Source organism: Anguilla rostrata, chromosome 2 (assembly GCF_018555375.3).
Source record: "Anguilla rostrata isolate EN2019 chromosome 2, ASM1855537v3, whole genome shotgun sequence".
In the NCBI taxonomy this organism is placed as follows: domain Eukaryota; kingdom Metazoa; phylum Chordata; class Actinopteri; order Anguilliformes; family Anguillidae; genus Anguilla; species Anguilla rostrata.
Genome location: NC_057934.1, coordinates 64,412,955 through 64,429,009, shown reverse-complemented (window position 1 = coordinate 64,429,009; position 16,055 = coordinate 64,412,955). Strand labels below are relative to the sequence as shown.

Below are 16,055 nucleotides of genomic sequence, written 5' to 3'. Positions count from 1 at the left end.
TTCTGCCAGGGGCTCCAGATGAATTCTCCATTTGTGAGGACAGTCAAAAGAGCAGGAAGCCAGGGAGCCTTCAGATTCCCACAGGACGGCCTGGGCCGGTCAACTTTCCCTTGACACTTTACACGCCCTCTTTGATGCACACCGATACGAACCATTATCTCTCTACCCTTCTGTTCAAAACACGTAAACACTAGCATCCAAGCTTTAAAAAAAATGGTTTTGTATTTTTTAAAATTCGTATACGACCTGGTAATCGATTAAACACATTGTGTTGATTTTATTCCATCGCATTTTGTAATTTTAGGGTTAGGGTTAGGGTTAGGGTTAAAATATATTTTGATATAGTGGAATATATTTGTACATAAATGCAAGAGGATTTTGCAGAATAACAATTATGTAGATCCATAGTTTTTGTTAGTATTTACAGTTAGCTTTTTTTGTTTGTTTGTTTGCTTGCTTGTTCATTTGCTTGTTTATCCATTACTAACCTGGCAAGCCAGGTAGTCCAGAAATTCTCAATCCTTACTCTGCTCAACCAATTCTGGACTTGTTTCCAGCCAAATTTAATTCAGATAATTGTCCCTATTGTGAACAAACGGTTCTTGATGCTGGTAATACCAGTAATAATGATTATTCCCTGATACTCTTGATGTCAGTAATAATGGTCAATCCAATTATTTGATTTTTTATACTAAAAGGTGAACCCTATAAAATGAAAGCTTGAATGTATTGAGACTGAAGGCTAGAGAGAATTCACAGAAAGGGTAGTTGTACATGGCTGAAACACACTTGTGCATATCAGTTTTAACTAACTTAATACCAAACTTTAAAATCAGCATCGAGACCCGAACAGAACAGCCCCACTCCTCATTTCCTTTTGCCTTGTCCTTATTCTTGTATCCGTTTCACCTGTAAAACAAAAACGGTTCAGTTGCACTTGCAACCCTAAACACGTTTTCCATCTCCCCCAATTTCTCTGTCTGACTGTCAGTCCTTCAGTGGGGTAAACAAGACCAATGTGTGCACTTAGTCAGGTACTCAGTCTCCCTTGAACCCACCTGCCAGTCAATGCGGGCTGAATAATTTAGTACAGTGTGATACTGCCACGGTGCATTACCATCAGGACTACAATTACTCTAAAAAGAGGAACAATAATTCTGGATATATCCTAGTTTTTTTGTTTGTTTGTTGGTTGGTTTGTTTTTTCAAAAATAAAAGCAACTGCACAAACTTCCATACTTACATTTATAATGCATGCATTCTTCACACTTTTGAAACACAAGAAGCCTCTTAAGAGGTTCTCTGATAAAACGTAGACAGCAATTACAACTGCAGTCTGCATAGGAACAAGACAAAGTGATTCAAGTGTATATATCAATGCACAATCTGATGATCCATTCATTAGTGTGTGTACCCCATGCAAGTATGTATCACATCTCCCTTTGTTAAACTGTTTGCATGATTGTGTGTGTGTGCGTGCATGTGAGCACCAGTACACAACCGATTTGGCTGCAACTTCAACTTCCATCCAAATATAACAAATGACTAACTCAAAGGTCACCCAGTGGCCAGTATCAGTCACGAGAAGCTCTGCATACTCAGTCAAAAGGTGTGGGGGTGTGAGGAAAGAGCGAAAGAGAGAGAGAGAGAGGTCATACAGGGAGGGCAGGGAGGGCTGGACAGACACAGGGAGGGGAACACGTTTTAAAGGCAAAATGTCAAAATGAACTTAAAGAATACGCGCAGTCAGGACGCGAGAGTGAGCTCTGTTGTGTATTTGGGACGGTGACAGGTGGGCACGCTCAGTGCTGCTATTGGGCCAGGACACACTAGAACAATGTGTTACAGGGATTCATTTGATGGAGGTATGTACGTTCCTGTTAAATCTTTTTTTTTTTTTGCTTCAATCTGAAAGCACAATACGCACTGGCGGAATGTCCAGCTGCCAGCCTAAGATGGACTGTAGCTGGGATCAGCTTCTGCTCCAGCTGGATAGCATCTTAGAATTTGGTGATCTGTTGTCTGTGCAAAGTTGGCCCACTAGTTGGACACGGTCTTGCCAGCACGGTTGCTATCTCAACCATTTTGCTGTCAGCTTGCCCAAACCAGCTGGACCACTTTAAAACCAGGCTGGAACCGAGCAGGAATTTCCACCAGGGAAAATGGCACCGGTTGTTGGCAACGTTTTTAAGTCACAAGCCTTGAACACAAGCAGAAACTCTTGTGCTTTTGAAAGCATATCAACCCACTCAGCCAATGACACTGCTGGCTGAAATAGCAGCAGTATCCAAAACAACTGGAAACCCAAATGTAACCTTAAACATAAGATGAAATATTTCTTCTTTTTTTTGCATTCCCTCGTATCCCCCCCCCCCCATGGGACCCTCCAGTGAGTCCTGGCCACAGACGCCACTGGGTACACTGGGGAACTGTCTGTCTTCACCCGACAGTGATGAGTACATGCGCCGCATTGTTCAACAGTTAATGTATTGTGATTTTGAGTAATCTTCATGTTTGCACTTATTTCATATGCATCGACTCTCTTTTCGGTTTTAACCATCTGAGGTGCTTTGAGGTGAGCTCAATTTTTTAAATAAAAAAACAAACATTTTCAGGAAGTTTATAAAGTTTACCTTTATGATCCCATTGTGTACTTAATACTCAATCATCTGAATCCCTACGAAAAGGTTGAGATATATAACATAATATTGACATAATTATGATAATGCAAATACATTAGAAAAATGTATGCTTATTAATCGTGCAAAATACACAGGTCAGGACAGTCAATAGGACAAAGTAAAAAAGAGAGTTTTTAGTCTCCTCTACTTGTATGCTAATTCAACTGCACCATGTTTTAAACCCTTAATATTATATTTATCTTATGAAATAAAATACAAAAAATAACTGTTTAAGTGTTCTCTGCTGCAATAACTCTCTGCTCACTGGTTCCATCTTCTGGTCAACCAGGGGAATTACATACCAACCGACAGGTGAAACCTAGTACATCTGAAGACGGTCGGCCAATACCACCTCCATATTTCACAGATGATGCGGAGGTGCTTTTGAGCATGGGTTGTTCTTTCCTTTCTACACACTTTCAGCTTTTTGTCATTTCGGTAAAGGTTTATTTTGGTCTCATCTGTCCACACAACTTCCAGAGCTCTTCCGGTTCATATCAGTCTGCTTTGGTGAATTCTAAACTGGCCTTCAGAGTCTTCCTGCTGGTGAGAGGTGGTGGAACTCAAATGGTGACTAACGGTATTTTCACCCCTGTCCCCTGGAGACTGCTGGTCACTTATCATTGTTTTAGGGTTTCTCTTCACAGTTCTTAGGATTTCTTCAGTCATCAACTGCAGTTGTTTTCCTTGGCGGACCAATTTGGTTAATTAGTGGATTGAGTAACCAAGGGGGCAATTAGTTTTTCACATTGGTGATATGGGTGTTCGATAACTTTAAAATGTTTAATAACTTTAATAACTTGATAACCTTAATGAACTTTTATTTTATTTTTTTTGTTCTGTGTTTATTCAACTTTCCTTTGTTAGGAATGGCATTTTGTCTAAAGATATGAATCTGTTCAATGTGACAAATAAGCAATAATATAGGAAATCAGAAGGAGCAAATACTTTTTCACAGCACTGTAGGTTTCTATGTTGAACAGTGGCCCTAGGCTGGCGGTCCTGGATATTCAAAGAAAATCCTTCTCATGAACAGTTCCTTCTTCTGTTACGACTGTGAGGTGGGGGCTATAAGGTTGCAGGTTAAAGTCCCGGAGGAACACTTCTATTGTGCTCTCGAACAAGGCCTCTACCGCCCAAAGGGGGTTTCATACTCAACTGCCATGTCATGAAAAGATATCATTCAGACATTCAGATCAAGGGATAAGATTTCACAGCGTTGGGACAAGTTAGCAGATTTTTTTAAACATTTAGAAAAAAATACTAAAGAAAATGAATTTTTTCCTATTTCATTTTAATATAAAGGATAGCATGCACTGACACACAGTAAATGTTAGTAAGTCAGGGACAACCGGTAGCTCTGGAAAAAAAGACGGTGCAGATGGAAAAGCAGAGGATTATGGGATACCAAGTCAATAAGGTTTGAATTTCCTCTGTGCTCTCAGCACTGCAATCCTCTGTTTATCTTCCTCAAACTTTTTCCTAAGCTCAGCAATGTCTGAAAAGGAGAATGACAAAGTATTAATACCGCATACACCCTTACATACCTTCGGCTTACTGAAAAAGTGACATATGCAGGTATAGTATATGCAGTATACAGTATGCAGTCTGCACCTTAACATTAAACTTTTTTTTTTTTTTTCAATATTTGTTGCAGGAGAAAAGTTCATAAAAGTAAATTATTTCATGCCCTTAGTCTCATTTCTTACATCATCTGCAAACTGCAACTGATGGGGTGTTACTCCACCATCTATATGTCAGTTTCACATGAAAGTTACAACTATACTGGTAACTCACGCTCTCTTTGTGTGTTTCGGTGCTGCCAGGTGTAGAAGTTAAGCAGCTCCTTCCTCTTCTTCTTCCTGCTTTCCCTCTGCAGAGCTTTCTGGTTGGCTGCCTCGCTGTGAGGGCGGGCCTTGCTCCCTCGCGCGCCCCTTGTGACCTTCACCCAACCCTCCTCGTCCTCCTCCTGCTGCTTCTCTGCTTCTTTCTTCTTTTGTTCTGACTCCTGGTCCAAAGACAGTGGTCAACACATTAAACGAGTGGTGTGTATAACCATCTACATTGAAGTTCAACTTCACAGCCATATTCGTGCCATTTATTTGCATACAGTTGTAACTTTCAAAGCCCATTTGAACGGAAGAATTTTCAGTGGAGCAACTGAGTATACACACATACACACACGAAAGACAGGGAAAAGAAAATTGCGCATAAATATGTGAATGCTCAACCGCAGAAAATCCAGGGCTGAAAATTATAGAAAATTATAGAGGCGGAAAGACAAAATAAAAGGCTGACCTCTTTCTTTTTGTCATATTCTTGCATGAAGCGGTCAACGTCTGCTTGAAGCTTGTCTGGCTGAATTAACGAGTTACTGTACTGATGTATCCATTCTTAAAGGGAAAGAAAAAGTAATGAGAAAGCAAACAAGACATCACTATAATACAATAATAAAAATTGTACATTTCTCAAAAATGTATAAGAACACCATCTTCCGCAGATCAAAAAGCACACTTAAATCACAGCATTCGACACTCACTCTTCAAGCCTGTCCTGACAGGCCGCTGTTCTGTGGAGACGACCAGTGGAGCGTCAGCGGGATGGGACTTGGCAGCTGTCACACCGGAGCCATTTTTGAAAACAATGTAACCTACTTTAAATCCCTGAGAGACAGAACAGAGAGGGAGGCGTTTGCTCGGTGCACAAAAGAGGAGCACAGACACAGAGCAGATTTCCTTATGGATGTTTTTACCTCTTTCTGTGCTGGTGTGAAATATCTTGACAGTTTTGATTCTGCGGGCTCGGCGGTACCGGGCCGCTCCCTCAGTTCCACAGACTGAATCGGCCCAAACTGCGAGAACAGGTCCCTCACCACCGCCTGCAAAAGAGAAGACTGGCAGTTATAAACACATCACAGCGCTAACTGCCTCCAGCTCAACGCAGGGAAAACCAAGGAGCTGGTGGTGGGCTCCCGAAGGTGCAAACACTCTGCTCCTCCCATACCAGTGAACATCCAGGGAATGGACATTGAGATGGTGAAATCTTACAAGTACCTGGGTGTTCACCTGAATAATACACTGCACTGGACTGACAATACAAATGCACTGTACAAGAAAGGACAGAGCAGACTATCTGCTGAGGAGACTCAGGTCTTTTGGAGTGCGGGGGGCACTCCTGAGGACCTTTTTGACTTCCTTCCTGCTGCTCTCAGACTTTATAATCAGCACTGCTCCTAGTAGACCACACACACCACTCACGTGCAACCCACTCACTTTTTGGTGCAATCCACTCATGTGCAATATAAAGTGTACCAAACTGTGCATTGTTTGTATATTGTCTGTATATATTATATCTATTATATTTTTTTTACTCTCCTTGCTATTTGCACTATCCCCTTTGCTGCTGTAACACTGCAAATTGCCCTGCTGTGGGACTAATAAAGGATCATCTCTAAAGTACAGGACAGTATCATAAAAACGGATCAAAAGAACAGCTGACAGGGAAGCAAAGCCCAGAGCCCAGAGCATAGGCACCATGCTACTATATTCTGAGCGCCAGTCTTGTTAACAGAATAAACCAAAATGAAGTACCTCTGAGCAGTATGGTGGAATGTTGATCGCAAACAACGTCCTGTCAAGCGGTCTGTTTGTATTTTTTTCGGCCCGAACTCTGTGCTCCTTTACACACACACTGTGGCAGCTGACGCTGTCCGTACTGAACTTCAGCGGGAGCACTGAAAGAGAGATTTAAATCAGTAAGCATTCTAAAACAACGCAGAGTGCCTGACCCACATAGGTCAATCTAAACGAACGGTGAGATTACTCTGTTTAGTTAAAAACAGTTGAGACAGTTAAAGACATTTCCGCACTGAATTTGTATTTTCAAACCACTAACATTCACTGGCATTGCTGGATGTCAATGGCAGACCTCGAGCATCTTGAAAACTAACATTAGTAGCAAATGTTTTAAGAGGTTTTATTGTGACCATCATCAATAAACTGAATATTGTGCCTGTCTCTGGCCTCAAACCACACTAGCGCTGTCTTTCAGAAGTCTTATTTAGGATGTCCACCTTAAACATCGGTGGCCATGTACATATGAGGTGAGGAATAGTGACCACAGGCATCCCACACAAGAGAGAACGAGAGGAAACGTGGGGCAGTTGCGTTACTGACCACGTCTGTAAGTTTTTAGCCATAACGGACCGCGTAATGCATATGTAATTTATTTACACCTCATTAAAAACACGACATCTATTTCCATAGTATATACCTAAAACAAATATATCCGAACTAGCGAGTTAATGTGTTATTTACAGTAAAACGTCACGTTTCCAGGCAGCACTACAGATCCTAGCACTTTGGAGTCGGATTATGTTAAATTCCCATGTGTAGCAACAACGTGCTGCAATTTATCTGGCTCTCAATGACTTTGTTAGTTAACTAAAAAACTGGCGTTATCTAAATTCCTAGTAGCGAGAACGACTACCGATTTTCTTACCTGTAAATCCCCCTGGAATAACACAAGGTTCTCGTGAGCGCTTTGCCTTGGAGGGCGCCATCTTGACTGTATCGCATGTGAGATTAACCGGAAGTGATCATTTTCTTCGCTTAAAATTGAACGCATATTTAGCAAAAGAAAGGGGAAATACTGCCACCTAAAGTTAGAATGACATTATAACAGACATTACAAGCAAGTTAGAAGCAGTAAATCTTCTCTGTGAGTCGGTGTTTTTTAATCTCAATTTTCAGTGACGTTTTTTTATTTTTGCAAAACCAGTACAATTTGCAAAAAATAAAAAATAAATTCAATGTTCAATGGTCTAATGTAAAAGGCAACATGGCTGCAAATGACTGTAGTAGGCCTTATACCATAGACTGTATAAAAATAGGCCCTGTACACACTGTGGTAGATATTAAATTTTCTTTTTCTATTTTTTTTTTTTTACAGTTTGCAGTTTAACCAATTTAGTGGCCATGCTTGATTCTGTGATTCAGTAATGTGGCCTAAGAGTACTTTGCGAGCCTCATTACTCCATTACCTGATTCAAGTCTCCTCATTGTAAAGCTGGCGTATTTAACAAGAATTTCACATTCATAGCTTTTTAAACAAGCAAATGAACAAAAATGTGGCCCTTAAACCTGCGTCCAACAGCCTTTCAAAATACCGATGGGGACGTTTTGTCACCTGCTACTGTAACAAGCTAGACAATTAGCCAAAAAAAGACTGTTAATAAGGGTAGAAATTTGTAGCATTAGGCAGTTTGCTAGCCTCCAATGTATTTAAAGCAACACAGCTTGACAGGTTGCTAAATTCACAGGAACATCAAAGACAGAGAAACTGTAACATCAATTATATGCAATGGAGCACACCGATATTGGTATATTTATACACAAAGAAATATGATGTTCTGGCCAAGATGTATTACTAGAGATGTCAATTAATTTAATAACTGTATTTCTAACAGTGAAGTGCAGATTATTTGGTGTGGCGGGGGGGGGAAATCACCAAAAAAAAATTACCTTGAAATTGAGAGGAAAGTATTGGCAATGTATGTTCATTGAGTTGACTTTCCTGTTAAGTAGGCACACTAAAACTGGCTTTAAAAATGTTTTCATGGAACAAATATTGCTTGCAGCATACGTGTATTGTGTATGTATTGTTGACTGACAACTTCATTTCTTAAGTATGTCTGTTCACAACAGATATCCATACAGTAAGTGGCTCTAGACGTGAGAATAGCTGCCACAGGAGGGAGAGAAAGAGAAATGCAAGTGACCGCATTCAAGACAAAACACTAAAAATATAAGTTTTCTATAAAGTAACGTTTATTGGAGAATTTCTTCACACTCATTCAGAGGCCCATTCAATTAACCAAAACAAATCACCCGAGCAATGTGTAGACAAAAACGAGCTGCACCTCACTTTACACCTCAGAATAAAGGGGTATTAAACTAATTAAAATATAGCAACATCGCAAGGTTAAGTTAAAGTAGTCACCTGAACAATCCCCAAAAACATGCAGCCCCTAACACAGTAACTGGGAACAAGGTCAGAAATACACAGAAATAGTGTTTCAGGGCAGCAAAGTTACAAAACAAAAGCGTAACTTCACATACATTCATTTCGGTGGTTCTCGCTGGTCTGGTCTAAACGTTCTGTGGCATGTTAGTGGACCTTTTTGCCTGTTAGCACACTGAAGGAAAGACCATTGTGAGCTGAGTTGCAAATAAAGGGCTTTGTTACTATAAAACAAAACGAATGCCATTTGAAGAAGAAAAAAGAAAAGGAGATAAACTTTGAACAAAAAAAGTAGAGGGACAGAATGGAAGGATGGCTTCATTTGGACTGTTAAGCCAGTCTTGTCTGCACATGTATTGTTTCAAACGTGAAATTCATTCATGAACAGTCACAGTTCAAAACTCAACAGCATTCAATGTGAAAAATTTGAAGAGATGCAAACATGAGCTGTAGGCTTCAGGCCACTTGGCTGCAAACATGTCTCTGAACATGTCTGCGAATAAACTAGAACACTATTCTGAAAAGTTCCAATTACTTGTAACAAATCCTTTGTCCATACCAAGACACAAACTAAAAGGTTCCAAAAATTATTAAAATGAAATAAAACTTTCTTCACAATCACTCTTTTACAGGACCATGTGTATTACAGCACCACATTTGGATAATCATATAATAAATGACTCTTGAGCAATGTGTGCTTTGGTATAGGCTGTGTCACTGAGTACCGATGCGTGCGTGTGCGTTTAGTGTTAACGGCAGTGTGTGTTAAATCTTGATGCTAAAGGCGGCTGACTGCGATTTAGCGGACTGGGTGGAAGTGGCAGTGTGAGAGGAAGACTTAAAAAGGGCCTTTAATATGGTCTGGGGGTCAACCTCAGGCGTGGGCTTAGAGGACCTGGGACGGGCGTCGGGGCGAGAGAGAGAGGACGCCCGTCCCTCCTTTCTTCCCCCAGCCCCTCCTCCTCCTCCTCCTGGACTGTCACTCAACCTCCTGTCAAAGACACAAGAGCGGCTTTCAGTGGAAGACAGACCCGGAGGAAACGCACGCTGGGGATGCTCGTTAGGAGACGCAGCCCAAAGCAAGTGACAGAACGAGGGATGGAAAGAAACGTGGTAGAGGTAAGCAGAAGACGGGATGAGACACAGAGCGAGAAAGACAGACAGGCAGGCAGGCAGGCAGGTAGACAGACAGGCAGACAGGAAGACAGGACGACAGACAGACAGACAGACAGACAGCCAGGCAGGCAGGTAGACAGACAGGCAGACAGGAAGACAGACAGACAGACAGACAGGCAGATAGACAGACAAGCAGACAGACCCCAGACACAAGTGTGCAAGGAAGGGCATGAATGCGGGGACAGAGGCAGAGAGGCATGGGAGACTCACAGCAGGATTGGCTGGTCTGAGCTGATGACGCTTCCCTGAATGTGAAGATTACACTTCATTGGCTGACCTGCAGGAAGGGAGACGATTACAATTCAACGCATTCAAACATCTGTATTCTGTTCAACACTTTTACCCACAGATTACAGAGAGTACACAGTAAAATACCACCTGCACTGGACAGCCTTTCTGTTCTCACTCATTTCAGATTCCAACCAGCCCCAAACCAGTTCAGCATTCTCTGAACACCTTTTCATAATTCTGGCCTTCAACTACCCCTCTGAGAGAGTGTGCAGCCCTGGTTGTTGTAGACCTGCCTCCAAGCTCTGTACACAAACACCTGTATGGTTCCCAAATGCAACCGCAGCTCGGAGCTGAACTCCTACTCTGGAAATGCAAATAACTTCACTTGAAATGCATTTCAATATTTTTTCAGAAATATTTTGCATAACTATTATTCACACATATTCTGCCAGTATTCTCCTCCTGATGCTTACCATCCAAGCAGCGGTTATTGTACTTCCTGTACGCTGCGACAGCGTCCTCCTTCCTGACAAACACCACCTCCGCGACCCCAGCCTTGACAAGCCGTGCCCGTTTCAGGGCGCCACACACGCAGAACAACTCCTGCGAGGACACAGACCAACACACACGCCGGTTAGTGTAAGAAGCAACCCCCCAGCCAACCTCACAGCCACCTCCACTGAAAGCAGCAGACAGGTATTAAACATCTACTGGTTTAAAAACAACATGACTAAAAAATGAAGTTTAACAATAATTGTTAAATGACATGCATAAAAATCAGAACAAATTTAAAATGAGTTGGCTACATCAAATCCTAGTGTATTATAGACCTGTATCTAGTGTATCCATCTAGAATAGTATCTAGATATTTAAGGTGACATTGTATGATACTGCACAGTAGAGGAAACCCACTTTTCACGTTTTCGACCGTGAAAACAGCTACATACAGACAGAAAAAGACTCACCACAATGTCCTCCTCAGTGACGCGTGGATGAAGGTTGTTCACCGTCATTTTAGTCCCTTCCAGGGGACTGCAAGCTGGCTGGAAAACGATGAGAGGAGAGTCAACAGGCATACAAGAAGAATACACGTTACAACCTCAACTGGAAGACAAACAGAGGACGGAACATGAGGAACCTCACAAAATCAAAACTGGCAGTGAAGGTTCTTTCACTTTTAACGGCAGTTATCTGGCATGAACTACACAAGCAACCAGAACAGGCACAATTTAGAGGCTCTAACTACTGTACTGTCTGTCCATATTGAAGCCTATTGATATTTTGCCACCTGGTGGCACAATGAAGGCACTGCTATTGTTTGGGGAAAATAGCACATTCCAAGGACACTCCCCAAGGACAAGTGTTTTAAGAGCTGCTTGATTACCAAAGGAAACCTGTCGCAGGTGTCACCTGTAGTCTATGGCGGGGCAGCATTCCTACTTGAGTCTACATTTATATTTGATAGATGGGTGACAAATAGTGTAGACCCATGGAGAGGAGACACATGTACACACCTGTACAGTCGCCGGATGTGAGCTGGCATCCCCACTACCCCCTCCCGGCTGTGCCTGTCCGGTGGCCAGGGTTCGAGAGACTGCCTTCAGGACAGAGGGCGCGAAACGGGTTGCTGGAAGAGCAGGGGTGGGCCTGGAGGGGGCTTCAGGCACAGGAGGACGGGGTGCAGTATAGCTGTCGTTTTTGACAACTTTGGTGATAGGGCCAGAAAAGAGAGAACCAGGAACTCCAGGCTGTTGGAGAGGCAGAATGATACTGGGGTGAATATGGCTGCAGCAGGTAACTGATGTATGTTCGCAAAGACAGTGTATTTATACAATGCGATGCAGTATGGTTGTATAGTGGACATACAAACATGCCAAGGGGTTCATTATTATATTCTAAGGTTTCCTTGACCTTCCATGAGAATACTCTTAGTATCAACCTGTACAAACTCATCATAATTACATCACTTATTGCTTCAATCTCACATTTTCACTCAATAGACACTAAAGCTTAAAGGGCTGAATAATACTACTGAGCTTCTGAATACGTTAAAGGTAGCACAGTGACATTAAAATACATTTTTATTTTTCAGTAAGCAAAAAGAAACAGCATCACTCATATGAGAGGCTACGTAAGCAACCTCTTGGTGGTACTGACCTTCATCTGTTTACCGGGGATGACATCATCCTCACCTGAGAGAGACTGAGAGAGACAACCATGAAAACAACGCTTACAAAAGAAGTTACTCACTGACAAATTGTTTGTTATTTTCCTGATTAACTTTACAAAGTATAATGACAGGGTTCTCTACCTTCCATAACTAAACACTCTGCTTTCTGTTATATATTCTCCCCCACACACACACACAAACACACACACACATGCATGCAGACAGGCACACACATACCAACACCTCGATTTTACTTTCTTCTCCTCTAATCTCAAAAAGACCCCGCCAGCCCACCTGGGTATCCCTGCTGGGAACGGTGATGCGGACTCCACTCGTCATTCCAACCGGCCTCTGCTAAAATAAACAGGAGTGGAATATAGAGGGTGAGACCACCGGGGACTTCATAAGTAGCATTAACTTAAATGTGCTGAGAAATCATGCGGTAAGCCATGGAACCCCCAGCCAGTCGCCATGGACACAATCAAGGTTCCATTTTGGAACACAGAACTACTGCTTTCACTTACACTGCAGGAGGGAACCCTGACAACACTGGCTACTTTGATTCACAGTATTGCTGTGCTCATTTACAGGAATGCATATAGATTGTATTTTATACTACTTATTATATCTGTACTTCTAGGCATGAAAAATCTTGTAAAACATGTACATTATCAATAAGTACATAGATACAGTGTAGTCTGTAAGTACTTGGACAGTGACACATTTTTTGTTGTCTTGGCTCTGCACTCCATCACATTGGATTTGAAATGAAACAATGAATAAGAGGTTAAACTGCAGGCAGTCAGACTGTTAAACTGCAGTACTTACATCTGTGTAGAAATTACACTTACAGCACTTTTTATATTTTAGGGGACCAAACATAATTGGACAAATTAACATAATCTTAAAGTTGTAATATTTCGTACATGGTTGCAACTGTGACTGCAACTTGCAATATGAATACCGTATGCCAATCCTACCTGGATGGTCTTGGTGATCTTGAGGGGCGACGGTGACCCAGGAGTGGGTAAGGCCACTGCAATGCTTCTCTTTAGACTAAGCCTATCACGGGCATCCATCAATTTACTTGGCCCGCCTCCGTGTCCCAGAGCCCCTCCTCTGGTGGTTAATCCCTGAGCTGAGTTCACATTCACAGAGCTCTGCACGACCACGTTACTGCTTTGGCTGACAGTTTGTGTCTGAGGCATTTGCGTCTGCAGGAATCCCTGTGAGGAGTTTTGGGCTTGTGACTGCGGCGTGCTGCGCAGCTGCTTCTGTCCCAGCTGCTGTTTGCGTGAGTTTATCGTCTGCCTGGCGTCCTGAACACCTCCCGCGGTGGGCCCTCCTCTAAAAATCCTAAAACGGGCATCTTTCTGAACAAGCTTCTCCCTAGCATCTTTCAGCTGAAAGCCTAGAAAGACAGACACGGGAGGTTACGGGTGTAACACTATTGCAGTACTACACATATCGTGAAGACAATTGTATTGAATACACAGCACTACAGAGGCAATATTTGCAGGGTTTTCTTGGGGAAAGTAATCAGGTTGGGCAAGTTGCTTTCCGGATCAAATACTTCAGTGCCCCACCTTTTGCAAATGATTACCTATCCAAATCGGGGCTGTCCAGAGGTTAATACAGCAAGAGTTACATGAATTTGATTTAAGCCACTTTTCAGTCAGCAATCAATACAATCCACAGTCCACCCCCAAAATGTTAATTGGATGCTTTACCTTCCCCGGCACCAGTTCTCTGCCTGATCTCAGTTGCTCCAATTTTCTGTCTTGCATCAAACATTCTTCCCACGCCTCCTGTGGCCTTTCTAAATATGGGTCTGAAAAGAATTATTAATTCATTAGAAAAATATTAATTATAGCAGTGCCTTATGGCTTAGACATTACTGATGTTCTCTAAAAACTGTTATTCTAAATTCTTGTGTAACAATTGAACAACTGAAACAATAGAATTACAAAAATAATTAAATGGTGAAATACTCCTGACTATATACAGAACTTTTATATATCGAACAATTGTGGGGGGTTTTACCCCTTAGCCGGCGAGCTAGTTATACACACTTTTCCCGTGGGTCTGACTGATAACTGTAGAATCCATTTAAAACAAAAATATGAATAACTGTAGCTACAAAGAACGTTGGCTAAACAAACCGGATGCTTCGGATACTTCACAAGCATAGACCAATCGCAAGGTTGCTTCAAAATCCGCCAGCCAATGGGCGACACGGTGGGGGCGGGCTGTTAGTTTAGTTTTCGTTTTACGAAATTGTTGAGCAATCACAGCATACCGCTCAGTGTTCACTTTCAAAGCGTTCACACCATATCAAAATCGCACATTATAAATTTGTTTACCTGGCTGTTCCTCTAGTGCTTATGCCGCGTTGGCGTATGAGCTCGTCCAAAGAAAGATCCGCCATCTTACTCACTTCCAACGTGTTTGCGACGCAACTACAAGATAGGGGGAGAAGCTGGGTATGTGATGGTGGCCGTACTGGGTCAAAATAGGCGATTCATAGCCTATATTCAGAGAGCGAAATTACCCAGACAAGTGGAGAGCCACTTGCAGATTCAAACCTTCTTTGGCCACCCAGTTTGAAAGGGTTTTCGGGTTATATGTGTTTGGGGATTTTTATTGATTAAAAAATTTTAAATAACACTTAAAACAAAATTGAAATTTAAGCTGGGTCTTTATTTGAAGAACAGGTTCTGTTTTTTGCAGTAAGAAAGGATCTTGTGCAAAGTACTGTTTTAGATTTTGGCAATGTGATCTATATGCACACCTATTCTAGTACCATTAAGTTGTTGGATACATTGTATCATTGTATCAATACCAAACAACTTACTCATTGCTGTGACTTATGTGCCATGGTGCATTGGACTTCTCTAGATACTAGGAGGCTGTGTACTGTACAGTTTGTATTTCAACATAAAGCTGTCATTAGTTTATTACTCATATTCATGCTCTAATTAGGTAAGACCATTCCAGAGTTACTATCTCCGCTCACAGTCCTTGCCGAAATGCACTGTAGCAAAAGTGAGAATGGAGATGGGCAAATACACCTTTTCCCACAATGCACCTTCCTCCTGGAATGCACTGCGAGAGACCCTCAGATCAAGTGTCTCTTCCTTAGTTTAAGGCTCTGAATGAGCACTGTATACGTGACAGCCATATCTGCTTTCACCTAGGATTCAAATTGTGACTTTATGTTGTTTATTTATTGCTTGGTTGTAACTTGCCAATTTGTTTTACTGTCCTGCTGAGCTTTTCGCCAGGCCACCCTCGCAACAGAGGTTTTTCGCCTGATGGGCCTCGTCTGGCTAAATAAAGGTTAATAAATAAAATGTAGCATCGATACAACCTTCAGTAGGTAAATCAATACAAACTTTCCACTGGGAAAGTGTATCTGCTGGGTCAGGCAAATCACTGCCGAAGAAAACACTGTGTGAATTCCCTAACCCGACCTCATCTTGCACAGTGAAAAAACATCACAGAACAAGATTTACAAGCCTGCCCCTCCACTCCCTTCAGCAACTGATACTTTGCTACTGTTTGAATGTGTAGCCACACCCTGTCAAACAAGCAACACAAACGCCGTATGCCAGGAATAGCAGACTGTAGGATGAGGCAATAGTTAAAATATAAGGGAAAACAAGGGGGGCTAGTTCATTCAGGCAACTTACAGTGCCCTCCACATTTATTAGTACCTTTGTGACGCAGAGAAGATCTAAGAAACAAGTACGCATCAGTGCTTCTTAACAAAATGG

The 16,055-nt window shown here is 42.0% G+C and overlaps 2 protein-coding genes and 1 long non-coding RNA gene across 5 annotated transcripts; 1 reads left to right on the top strand and 2 right to left on the bottom strand.

Moving 5' to 3' along the window:
• Nucleotides 1-1,678: 1,678 nt before the first annotated feature.
• LOC135248877 (uncharacterized) lies at nucleotides 1,679-4,984 on the top strand. The gene is made up of 2 exons (XR_010328512.1): nucleotides 1,679-1,865; nucleotides 2,391-4,984. It is a non-coding gene; the product is annotated as an uncharacterized LOC135248877 (long non-coding RNA).
• Nucleotides 3,955-7,303, bottom strand: rrp7a (ribosomal RNA processing 7 homolog A). The gene is made up of 7 exons (XM_064323896.1): nucleotides 7,182-7,303; nucleotides 6,272-6,414; nucleotides 5,434-5,559; nucleotides 5,221-5,344; nucleotides 4,980-5,074; nucleotides 4,479-4,689; nucleotides 3,955-4,179 (listed from the first exon to the last, which is right to left on the bottom strand). The coding sequence occupies exons 1-7, from the start codon at nucleotides 7,240-7,242 to the stop codon at nucleotides 4,094-4,096; spliced, it is 846 nt and encodes a 281-aa protein (XP_064179966.1). The 5' UTR covers nucleotides 7,243-7,303; the 3' UTR covers nucleotides 3,955-4,093.
• A 1,184-nt stretch (nucleotides 7,304-8,487) lies between these two features.
• On the bottom strand, nucleotides 8,488-14,802 carry LOC135248875 (polymerase delta-interacting protein 3-like). 3 transcript variants are annotated; one of them, XM_064323893.1, is made up of 10 exons: nucleotides 14,643-14,802; nucleotides 14,010-14,110; nucleotides 13,260-13,690; nucleotides 12,574-12,633; nucleotides 12,267-12,311; nucleotides 11,624-11,857; nucleotides 11,075-11,152; nucleotides 10,583-10,712; nucleotides 10,089-10,155; nucleotides 8,488-9,693 (listed from the first exon to the last, which is right to left on the bottom strand). In XM_064323893.1, the coding sequence occupies exons 1-10, from the start codon at nucleotides 14,705-14,707 to the stop codon at nucleotides 9,468-9,470; spliced, it is 1,437 nt and encodes a 478-aa protein (XP_064179963.1). In that variant the 5' UTR covers nucleotides 14,708-14,802; the 3' UTR covers nucleotides 8,488-9,467. The 3 variants fall into 3 exon arrangements, with proteins under 3 accessions (XP_064179963.1, XP_064179964.1, XP_064179965.1); XM_064323894.1 differs by having other exon boundaries at nucleotides 12,574-12,630; XM_064323895.1 differs by lacking the exon at nucleotides 14,643-14,802 and adding an exon at nucleotides 14,352-14,491.
• Between the last annotated feature and the right edge of the window lie 1,253 nt (nucleotides 14,803-16,055).